General features: G+C 55.8%; 1 protein-coding gene across 7 annotated transcripts; it reads right to left on the bottom strand.

The window, feature by feature from the left end:
- Window positions 1–438: 438 nt before the first annotated feature.
- NFE2L1 (NFE2 like bZIP transcription factor 1) lies at window positions 439–11361 on the bottom strand. Of its 7 annotated transcripts, XM_014583223.1 has the most exons (7): window positions 11166–11268; window positions 9840–10014; window positions 8999–9510; window positions 4156–4371; window positions 3635–3724; window positions 3257–3415; window positions 439–2511 (listed from the first exon to the last, which is right to left on the bottom strand). In XM_014583223.1, exons 3-7 carry the CDS (start codon window positions 9506–9508, stop codon window positions 1156–1158), a joined length of 2331 nt encoding a protein of 776 aa, XP_014438709.1. In that variant the 5' UTR covers window positions 9509–9510; window positions 9840–10014; window positions 11166–11268; the 3' UTR covers window positions 439–1155. The 7 variants fall into 7 exon arrangements, with proteins under 7 accessions (XP_014438709.1, XP_006166173.1, XP_006166172.1 ...); XM_006166111.3 differs by lacking the exon at window positions 11166–11268 and adding an exon at window positions 11341–11361 and having other exon boundaries at window positions 8999–10014; XM_006166110.2 differs by having other exon boundaries at window positions 8999–10014.
- Between the last annotated feature and the right edge of the window lie 38 nt (window positions 11362–11399).

The following is an 11399-nucleotide window of genomic DNA, read 5'->3' as shown; positions in this document are numbered from 1 at the left end:
GCGGACGCCGCGGCGGGGGGGGGGGGGGGTGTCAAAGCGCATGAAATTCTAGGACTAGTTTGTTACTGGGCTCTGTATTTTTCCCCCAGTGACAAGCCCAGCTGTGGGCAGGCAGAGGCCTGAGGGTTAAGGTCATTCCCCAGTATTGTGCTGAATACTGCCTGGAGGTGCTTGCGCTGGCTTCTCCATGTCATTCCCCTGCCTCAGAGTGGACTGGGGAAGAGGAAGATGGCAGTCCAGTCCAGTACAGGGTGCACTGCCACACAACCCCCCAACTCCAGAGCTGCAGGCAGCCGTGCGGCCAGAACAGAATGGCGGATGGGAAGAGTAGTATCGACATGCAGGCTCTGTGGATGGGATGGGAGCCTCAGCTGGGAGTGAAGGTTGGGGACTGGAGCACAGGAGGGGTGGCAGTGGCCCGGCAGTGTGACATGCTTAGTGTTGGGGGCTGCTACAACGTAGAGGGCCTCATGTCCCTTTCCCTCTGCCCTTTGACCCTAAACCTCCAAGCCCCTGTTGGGTTGCCCTCATTGCACTGGAACATTACAAGTGGTATCCAAGAACGCCCCTTCCAGGACACCAAGGTCAGGAGCAGAAAGAGTGGGCAAAGCCCCCGCAGCCCCACCCTGTGTCTGTGTGCTCCCTCCCCCTGGGTGAATAAGGTTTACGGCACCAGTAGCCTAGGCCCACCAGTTGCTCCAACCTGCTGCTGGATCCTGGCCACAGCCAGTCTGACCTGCCCTTCGGTTTTCGTCCTGCTTTGATTTTTTTGGGTTTCTTTCCTTCCTTTCCAGGAATGTGCCTTTCTACTACTTTCCTCTCACAAGTCCCCTTCCTTCCCCTCTAGCGGCCCTCGCTCCACGTCGCCCCTCTCCCTCCAGCAAGGCCAGCACCACCCTTCCCTCCCACACAAGGGGCAGGGGTGAGGACCCTGTCCACCCAGCGGTCTGGCCACTTCCACCCCACTCCCCCGCGGGGGGAGCGGAGCCAGACAGCGCCTGCGCCCGCCTCTTCCTGTACACTGACCCGCAGTCATCCCATCTGAGAAGATATATTGGATAAGAAGGCATCGAGTCCCCGCTGTAGGTCCAGGTCCAGGTCCAGGCCCAGCCCTTCTCCAGTTTCATCTCAGTGAGCGTCAGCTCCACCCCAGGCTCACTTCCTGCGGTCCTTGGGCTTCCTCTCCTGCCGCCGCGCCTGCTGGTCGGCCATGGTGCGCGGGATGAGGAGCACGCTGCCATCGCCGGCGTACTGCAGCGCGTACTGGCTGGGCGAGTACGGCCGCCCGTTCTCGTCGCGCAGCCGCCCGAACACCTCCTGGTACAGGCTCTGGACCTTCTGCTTCATCTGCCGCAGCGACCGCAGGAACTCCACCTTCTCCCGCAGCAGCCGGGCTTTATCACGCTGCAGGTCCTCCACGTCGCGCTCCAGGTTCAGGATGGTGTCCAGCTTGCGCTTGCGGCAGTTCTGTGCCGCCATCTTGTTCTTGCCCCGACGCCGGATGTCCCGGATGAGGCTCAGCTGGGCCTCGCTCAGCTGGTACTTGGACAGCAGCTCGTTGAACTCCTCTACTGGCAGGTTGATGATCTTGTCGTTGGTGAAGGGGATCTTCATGGCTCGGGCTCGATGCTCATCTCGGCTCATCTGCTTGTCTAGAAAGTCAGCCTGCTTCTCCTTGCTGCCCTTCTTGAGGGCGCTTGGTGGGGGCAGGTCGGCAGAGTCAAGGGCGCTGGGTGCCATGTTGTACGTGTGATTGTGGCCCACGTGCTCCAAGTAGGGCAGGCAGGAGAGCTGAGACGGATCCTGGTAGCTCATGCGGCAGAACTTGGAATACTCGGGCTGGTAGCCCACGGCGCCCTCCGCCTCTTCCAAATCCAGGGTCTCAGAGTCTGAGCTGTAGCCAACAGCTCCTTCCTCGGAAAAGGAGGAAGAGGCAGAGGAAGAAGCGGAGGAAGAGGAGGAAGAGGAAGAGGAGGAGGATGACGACGACGAAGAGCTGCCTTCAGAGCTGCTCAGGGAGGAAGGGCTATGGCTGGAGTCCAAGGAGAGGCCTGAGTCGGAGTCGAATTCCTCCTCCAGCTGCGAGGCCTGCACAGGGTTAAAGCCTTCTTCTATGGCCAGGTCCATGAGGCTGATCTCATCTAGCATGGCTTCATCTAACAGACCCCCCAGAGGGTCGGGCAGCTCAGGGCCTGTAGTGTCATTGGCTGTGCCATTGAGCTGTGGTGGAAAGAAGAGCCCTGCCAGATTGGTGGAGCCAAAGGTGGAGTTGAGGCTGGTGGAACTGCTGGGGACCAGCGGGAGTAGTGTGGCACTGCTGCCCACAGGCAGGCTCTCCACCTCAGGGCTGAAGAGCGAGAAGTCCTGGCTGCAGCCCCCCAGGGACGCCTGATGCAGGCTGACATTCTGATTGATGGGAGTGTTGGGGGCAAGGCTGTAGTTGGTGCTCAGTGGGTCTCCAGGAGGGCTACTGTACAAGACTTCACTTGCTGAGGTGTTCACTTCCATAGCCTACGAGGAGAGAAAAGACCACTGTTCTCTAGAAACAGACTCCCTCCCTGGGACTTTATACCCTGTAACACCCAGCAAAGGCTCAGCTGCATGAGTGTGAAGGCAAGAGATGGCAAGTCAAGGCCCACGAAGCCAGCTCCTGGTCAGAGATGGGGGACTCCACACTGATGCAAGACTGATCAGCCCCTGGATGTGTTTGGCCAGTTCCCCCAATCTTGGAGGAAAAGAAGAAAACACAAACACTACCTTTTTACTGCAAAATCAGTAGCGAACCCAGACTTAAATCAGAACACTTAACTGTACCACTTGCTATGTGACCACTGGCAAATCACTTTAACCTCTCTGAGCTTGTTTCTTAGCCCTTAAAACGATAAAGGGCTGACCAGATGACTGTGAGAGCCCAATGAGCCGCTGATGACAGTAAAGCATCAGATGAAGGTCAGCTGTTACTGATGCTAAGCCCTGGAAGCACCCGGCCAAGTGACAGTCAGCCTAAAGCAAGGAAAGAAGGCGTACCAGAAGGTAGGCCCTGCTGCACAAGGCACAGTCCTGAATTTTAACCCAACATCCTATACCCACTACCACCACCTCCATGGCTACAAGGATTCACCCAGCCAGGTTACCTCTCTCTGCCCTTTTCTATGGATCAAAGTGCCGTTTTCTCACTCCAGTGGCAGAAGAGCAGCTGAATGCTAGCACACCTACTCAGAATCTGCTCAGCCTATGCAGGTTTGGGGAATCCTACCTGCATTTCCATGATGGACATGAGATCTTGCCACTGCTGTTCCAAATCAAATGGTGACTCTGTCCCCGTCAGGAGAGGAGACAAGAGGTTGTTTTGAAGAGCTGGGGGCTCGCTCTCACTAGGCACTGCTTCTGTGATGCTGGAAATGTCTGCTGGAAACTAGGGCAAAACAGAGGCTTTAACTGGGGAGGAGAGTCTACCTTCTGCTTTCCTCCCAGAGACTATCACCTGGTTTTCTGTTTCCTCCTTCCTCTGAATTCACCACCAGCAGCCAAGACAAGGCTGGAACTGAGAGCTGGCCCCTCAGCCAGCCTGGAGGGACACACCATGTGCTGGCTGCCCTACTGGCTTGGGGGCTCTCCCTGGAGTCCTGCTCACCTCAGCATTCTCCCCAAAGGGGCAGGTGGCCTCCAGCAGCCTAAGGCACTCTTCCAGGGACAGGGCCGTCTGGTCCTCCCCACCAGGCACCTGTGGCAACAGCAACCGTCAGTCTGACCGACCTGGGCCTAGGCTGCCTGGGGCTGAAGCCTCTTCCCCAGTTTGGCTGCAGGCCTACATCTCCCTCCCAGTCCTAGGAAGATGGCTGGCCCAGAGTCCCTAACTCCCAGGGACAACAGAAGTGAGTAAGGAATGACCCTGAAGCAAGCAGGAAGATGCTAGACACTAGGCCCCTTCTGCATTGCCTTTCGCCAGGCCCTGACCCTTCTGTGTGTACTACTCAGTCACTCCCTCTTCCACAGCCCAGCGCAGTGACCTGGAGACCCCAATACAACAGACATTCAGATCTACCCTGCAGACAACCTGCCTCCTCTACAGGGAAGTTTCTGGAAGAATTCCAGTCTGGTTTGTGAGTTCTGAAGAAGCAGGGAGAAGAGAGCGAGAGGGCAGAGGTGGCATACCTGTGCAGGGAAGCTCTCCCCGGTCTCTCCATCCACTAGCAGGCTTCGCGCCAGGGCCTCCGCACCCTCGCCTGCCCAGGTGTCCTCCTGCTCTCCTCCATCTCGTAGCTCCTTATCCACATCCTGCTCCTTCTGGCGATGACTATAGTCAAAAACCTCACGCCCAGCCCCCAGATCAATATCCTGTCGCCAAAGGATGTCAATCAGATCTATGTCCTGAAAGACAGATCACCATGACTTTAGCTTTCAAGTCCCGGGGCCCCTCCCTGTCCTGCCCCTCGCAGGCCCTCCTAGTGTCACTTCAGTTAGTCCTGCATTGGGTCTCTCCCCATCCTACACCTGCCAGCCTGCCCCTCTGCCCCTCTGCACCAGCAAGATTTCATTCATCCTCTTCCAGACACTTCCCTCCCTCTCCTGCCTTCCCTCACAAAAATAAAAATAAAAATAAAAGCAAGCCACTAGAACCAAAAAAAAAAAAAAAAAAAAAAGCCACTAGAAAAAACCATTAGCATGACTGTCACCATAAAGGTCTGCAGGTTTAGGATTTCGCTAGAGACACACAGGGCCATCTCACCCCAACCCAGGAAAGAAGGGGAAGCAGGAGATACCTCTCCTTCTGGATATGGGAACCCCTTAAAACTTGGTTTGTAGGAAGCTAGACATGACAAGCAAGGGTGAACTGTAATGCAGAACTACTTAGCAGTGGCCAGGCTTGCATCAGCTGGTGGTGCCGTGTCATTTGCATAAAGGGGTGGGGTGGGGAGGGGTGGGGTAGGGTGGGGTGGCTAGGAAAATCCCTGCATTTCCAACCACCTGATGCAGCCAACCAGGACAGGCTGTCTCCAGCCCTTCCTCCATAGCGGTGACAGCAGGAAAGAGGTTGAACACCCACAGCTCTACAGCCCAGGCTCACCTGGAGATCCATCCCTACCAGAATTCCCATTCTCCACTGATCCCAGGAGCACTTCGGGCAGTCAGGTGATCCCAACTGGGTATCCACCCTGCCCAGGCCAGCCCCAAAGTCCCCGCATGCCAGTGCTCTCTAATTCCTTTCCTTACCACACCCTAGGACTCCCGGCTGCCCATCAGTCAGCCCACTCAAGGACATAACCCCCATCGCTATTCAGCTACGACTACCACCAGGGCCACCAAAATGCCTCCTTCCACTCTACCATGGTAGCTCCCGAACAGTTCCTGCACCAACTGCCAATCCCACTGCCATCAGCAAAGAACCCAATAAACAGACACATTTGGGCTTCCACTGCATGCCGCCTTGTGGCTGAGCCCTCCCCACAAGCCTGAGAAACCCTAAAGTGTTGCCTTCTACACAGGGGTTAAAAAGTAGATACACACTTTCCAGAAAGCAGCATGCTTAAGTCAGACCCACCTCCCTAGCCCTAAGCAGGTATCCATTCCCCCCAAAACCCTCCCCGATGCTACGACCTCCCAGATGTACCTCTCCCTTTTAAGTCTTCCCCACACACACCAACCTGAACAGACCCAGGAGCAGAGGGGGGCTGGGCCACCTGGTGACCAGCCAGCAAAGAGTTAAGGGGCCGGCTGCCTTTGGCATGGCCCCCACCACTGTGAGAGCTGCGGTCCAGGCGGGTCATGGTCTGCGAGATGAGCCCCAGGGCAGCCGGTGCCGGGAAGCCGGACAGGGGGCTGCAAGGAGCTCTTGACTTGCAGGGAGCACACCAGGCTGGAAGGGTGGCCCCTTGCTAGCTCCGAGGGGCCTGAGGAGGGTGCCCCGCCCGTGCTGCTGCCTGGGCGGCCCAGCCCAGCCCCCTTCCTCCATCCTTGAGCAGCCCCCTCCCACCTCACAACCCCAGTTCCACTCAGGCGCCCAGCAGCCCCCACCCTGAGCTCACCGCAGAGGCTGCAGTGAGATGGGACTCCCACCCCATGCTCCGTGCTCAAGCTGCAGAGGAAAGCAAGCTCCCTCCTAGGCCTAGCGTCCCATTCCTCCCTTTCTCCCCTCCCCACGCCCCCCAAACTTGTTACCTAGGCTGCAGCAAGGAGCCAATCCCCTCCCCCTCCCACCCGCAGGTCACTGCTGAGGCTGCAGAGAGCCAATCCCCTCCCCCAGGTCAGCAGCTGGGCTGCGGAAAGAGCCAATCCCCTCCCACTGTCGTTACCTAGGCTGCACTGAGAGCCAATCTCCTCCCCCAAGTCTCCGCTGGAGATGCGGAAGGAGCCAATCCCCTCCCACCGCCTGTTACCTAGCTGCAAACGGGAGCCAATCTCTGCACCAGGGCAGCTGGAGAAGCTGCCGCAAGGAACCAGCCCATCCCCGGCCGCCTCCGTCTCCTTGAGGAGATGCACCCAGGGGCGGGCGGCCCCACCCAGCCCAGTCAGTCAGCTGGGGTGGCGCAGTGAGAGAGCCCTGGGGGAAGGGGTGCCACCTCCTCCCTCCTGTCGCATCTCGCTTACCCAGCCCACTCAGGACTGGGCAGACACTCCTCCCGCAGCCTCTCCGGGAATCTCAATTCTATGCTGTAAGTGGAGGGAGTTTTCCGTTCCTCAGGAAGGCTGTGGCCAGTCCTCAAGGCCAGGGATCACAAGCCAGTCTGGGCAGGAACCCAGGGCACCCAGGCCCACTAAGAGCCAGGAGCTTTGTCACCCTCAAACAGGCCAGACTAGAAGGGGAAAGCCAGTTCTGCACGCTTAAGCAATGTCAGTGATGGCCAGCCTAGCCCCAAGCAAGAGGAAGGGACACACCTTGAAGCCCACACTTAGGGAGACAGGTGCTCTGCCATGCGTGGCCACAAATATGCCACCTCCCCCTCTACCCCAGGTATGTCCAGAGTGTTCTCTCCAAGCAGGAAAGCAGCCTGTCAGAAACAGTCCACTCTGCCTCCTGGGGTTGATTTCCCCAGCTCCCTTCTCTCTGCTGCTACCCGAAGCCTAAGGTCAGGTCAGAGACAGTATGTTCTCCCTGGTCACAGCCTGCTCCTAGGCTGGAAAGAGCTGTCAACAGGCCACCCCCTTGCTCTGGGCAGAGAGCCAACTCCAAGGGGAATCCTATCCCTGACCAGGGCCTATGCTACGGCTGTCCATCGAACAGGCCTGGCAGTGGGGAAAACTACCACCCCAGGGATAATACAGGCTCCAGCAGTGCCTGTCACATGCTCTGGACCTGGGTATTTTTATCCCTGAGTTGCTGAGGAAATGTTGTTCTAGACACATAATAATCCTCCCTTCCCCCACACTCAGCCTGGGCCCCTAACGCTGACCCACCAACCTTTAGTAGGGCCAGGAAACAGAGAAAAGCAGATTCATAAGAAACCCACCCAACTGTACCCAAATATCCCATCCCATCCCATCTCAGCAGGACCTAGATTGGAGCAACCCTGCAGGGTTCCAAGGAACAGGCCCAGATCTACCCAATCTTTGGGGAGCTCCTAGGAGGCACCTGGAAGCAGAGCTGGGGCCCAGAACCTGTGCCAATGCTGGAGTGGAAGGGAAGGGAGGAGAGAGAAATAGAAGGGAAGGGAAGGGGTGGCTCTGAGTCAAGGCAAGGGGCCCTGGAAGCTAACAAACGTTCCTAGCTCCCACTCAGATAACCCTGTTTGCTCTCAAAGCAGGTCCAGTACAACTCAGCTGAGAAGAGCAGACTTTCTCAGCCTGAGCACTACTGGCACTCAGGCAGGCAAATCTGTTGTGTGGGGGCTGCCCTGTGCTGTTTGGGATGTTAAACAGCACCCTTGGCCTCTGCCCATAGTACCACTCCCCTTCCTCCAGTTGTGACAAGCAAAACTGTCTCCAGGCATTGATCTCAGTTGAGGAGCACTGGCCCAAAGCAAGCCCTATTCTTTGGCAGTCACTAATATTCAGAGAGCTGCACTCAGGAACAGGCTCCAGTACAGGAGAGGCAAAAGGCGGTCTGACCTGGTGGGCGAGTGAGCAGAGTTCTGTAGCACCTGCGAAACCTGCATATCCCTCCACATCCGCCTCTGAGAGCCTGACCCAGGCAACAGTCCCCTAAGGGCTGGGGGAATGCAGTGGGCCTTGCTCCAGTTCAAGGCTGGGGGGCTGGGGGGAGGCAGGTCAGAGCCACACTGAGCTCACAGCGGTCTCATCATGTTAGTGCGGCAGAGGCAGCAGTAGCTACTTGAAGCATTAAGGGCAACAAACTGCATCCCCTTTCTGCCCAGAAAGTGCGTCAGCCACATGACTGGAGCTAAAGCTCTCTTGACAGCTCAAAGCAAGCTGACTTGGGCAGCAGGATGCAGTTTTTCTAGCTCCCGGCCCTCTTCCCCACTCCCTGCAGTGGGCCTATAGCAAAGAATGGAAGCCTTGGCTCTCTCCTGGCCAAGAATAACTTTCCAAATCTACCCCTTGGCTCAGGCCCAAGAGAGCTGAATTATCAGGACCTCACAACAACAGGCCTGACCACAAAGGAGGAGAACTTCAGGGTATGTATGTGTGTTTGATGTGAGGGGAGGTACCAGGCAAGAGTCCACGAAGTATTTGTGTCTTAGCAACAGACACACACTGCAGTGAAGCCCATCACAACACAATTCCCTCCCCCACCCAGGCCTCCAGCAGTCATGTTGAAATCGAAGCAGTAAACACCCTGGCATATTCTAGGAACCTCCCACTGCCCTGACAGTACATTGAGAGGTGGGTCAGTGGTTCAAAGCAGGGAAAAACTCCCACCCATCATCTTACAGTCGAACAATTCAGCTCTTCGGCTCACTCCTATCCAAGAACAGTGCCTGCAACCCCCATGATGCCTCTCTGGTTCTTTACAGGACTTAGTGCTGTGACCACATTCCTTTAGGACCAGCCCACCCACCCTTATCCCAGACCCCCACCCACCCACCACAGGGCCACTAACCTCTTTGGTTAAGTCTCCACTGACTGGAGGGGCTACAGCCCCCAAATCCTCCAAATCTTCACTGAATCCCTGCTCCGTTTCGCTTTCTCGCACCCCGTTGTCTGGGCCTGTCACATCTTGGAGACCACTGGAACTCTCGAGGGCGAGGCCTGAGCTGGGCTGGCTGCCAGAGACAGACCCCTCCGGGTCCCGGTGGACCAGCCAGGCATTGACCTCAGTGGTTGGCACCTGGAACCTGTCCAGGGCCCTCACCTGACTGAGGAGCCGCCGGGCAGTGAAGTAATTGTCCAGGTCTATGCTCTTGGGGTGGATACCATAGCCATCCAAGGTATTCCTCAGGTTGTGGAACTGGGTCTGAGTATAGGCAGAACTGGGCCCCAGGATGATCTCTCGGAGCGGGGGGAGCTGTGAGGTCAGGTAAGTATCCACGTCCACCCGCACCCCAATCAAACTCAGCAGAATGGTGAACTGGAGAAGTCCTTCCGTTAAGTATTTCTTCAGAGAAAGCATTGCTGAAGGACCAGAATGTTTATGCTTTTTGGTTTTTAAATCTTCCAAAAGACAAATCAAGGCCACTGCTCTGCCGCTCCAGCCAGCAGGTTACCTTCCTCAGTGCCAAACCCTGTACCCCACCCTGGCAGAACACAGGGGCTGAGCCCCCTGATGGCCCCAGAGGAAAGCACACCCCCGTGGAGCCAAGGCCACACTCCAGACCACATTCACTTTTCCCTTCTCGACACCTCACTTCTGAAAGTACAACTGTTCCTAACCCAGTCCAGGCCCTCGGGGCCCACGTGACTTACTGTCTCCACAGTCCACATACAGTCACTTCCTCACTCACATTAGTTGTCCTCTCTGTAGATTCCACTGCAGGCTGTTCTCAGGAACAGCTGATGGATTGTTTTTCTCCTTCTCTCTCCTAAGGTTTATTTTCTTTGACTGGAGCTACAAGCCTTTTGTCTTGGGTCAGAGTGTCCCGCCTCCTTCACACTTACCAGGGGGGTTTCCAGAGAAACCTGAAATGGGAATGACAAGAGCAACAGGATAAGATTCTGTCCTTGTCACACACGATGCAGATAAGACAACCTTCATAGAAGGTAGAAAACACATTAAAAGGCCACTTTTACAGGAAGAGAAAAATCACACATACTCTCAGAAAACGACAACAAAGAACACAACAAAATAAAACCACCTGTTACAGCCAGAACAACAACTATAAAAGGAAGGTATTGATCACAAAGGCTCTCAGTTACTGAATATTAAATTTGGAATCCTCCAAAACTTAGTTTGCTTTTCAGACAGCCAATGCCCTGGGCATCCAAAGTATCTTACACCTTGTCTATTTACCAACCCTCTCTCCCCCTAACAGGGACATTACCCAGCTTCTATTTTTAGCATGAGGAGACCATTTGCTCTCTTAAAGGAAAGTTGGTTTCCCATCTCTCAGGAGAAAATTGCTTACAATCTGCTGTCCCTTCCAGTTTTAAGAGAGGGAGAGGATTGTTAACAAGTGAGCCTGAAAGCATTTGAGGAAGACATTCAGGCCACCACCTCACACAAAAGAATTATGCCTTTTGTTTTTCCAACTTTGAAACCTAATTTCCCTTTCTTATCTCACACATATACACACACACACAAGGGAATGAGAGGGATGGGAAGGGCTTCAAAGGGTGTTGCGTCCAGAATATGCATAGGCTGGTTTTATTTTTTATTTTCATTCGTATGACCTTTTGAGCCAAAGCAGAAGGATATGGCCAAGTTCTCAGCCCAGACCGCCAAGTGGGGAAGGGGTAAACCCGCCTTTCAGTTTCTGGTTTATACTTTTCAGCATCCATTAATCTCATAAACCGAAACACTGCCCCTCTCCTTACTGTTGTGGCCTATCTACTAACCTCACTCTGATGGAGAAGAGGGTTCTACACACCACACACACACACACACACACACACACACGCACGCACGCACGCGCGCGCGCACCCTCGTCTGGTTAGAGTAAACACAACTGCGACCCAGAATTCCTGCCTACGCTACTATCCCGTTCTCACGCAATTTATTACTAAAGCCTCCCAAGAGCCAATTAAGTTCGAGAAACCGCACCAAGTCCCTGAAAGATCGAGTGAGGGCCACAGGGCCCTGGCCCGAGCCGATCCCACCCCACCCCGGATACCCGAGTCCGGCTGGGACCAAGTCGCCATGCCCACTCTCGGCGCCTCGGCTTCTAGCCTTCTGGGGCAGCAAAGGAACAAGTGCTCCTTTCCTGGCCTTGACCCACCCTAAAGGCAAACCCCACCCCGCCCTCCGCCTCCCTGGCCCCACCCCACTCCCTAGTCCGGGCCTCTCACCACGCCTTCTCGTGCCATCAGCCCTCCCCAGTCCATTCCACCCCGCCGCCGGCTATCTT

This window comes from Tupaia chinensis, unplaced genomic scaffold (genome assembly GCF_000334495.1).
Source record: "Tupaia chinensis unplaced genomic scaffold, TupChi_1.0 Scaffold144171_1, whole genome shotgun sequence".
Taxonomy (NCBI): Eukaryota; Metazoa; Chordata; class Mammalia; order Scandentia; family Tupaiidae; genus Tupaia; species Tupaia belangeri.
The sequence above is the reverse complement of the archived record's forward strand: the minus strand, read 5'-3'. Positions and strand labels throughout refer to the sequence as shown.

Bases quoted from the DNA above. Each gene is read 5' to 3' on its own strand.
- NFE2L1 (XM_006166111.3), bottom strand. From the start codon at position 9,508: ATGCTTTCTCTGAAGAAATACTTAACGGAAGGACTTCTCCAGTTCACC. The intron at 3,725-4,155 runs GTATGCCACCTC...CTGTTGCCACAG, and splicing joins GGGAGAGCTTCCCTGCACAG to GTGCCTGGTGGGGAGGACCA. The intron at 3,416-3,634 runs GTGAGCAGGACT...GTTTTGCCCTAG, and splicing joins CCTTTGGGGAGAATGCTGAG to TTTCCAGCAGACATTTCCAG.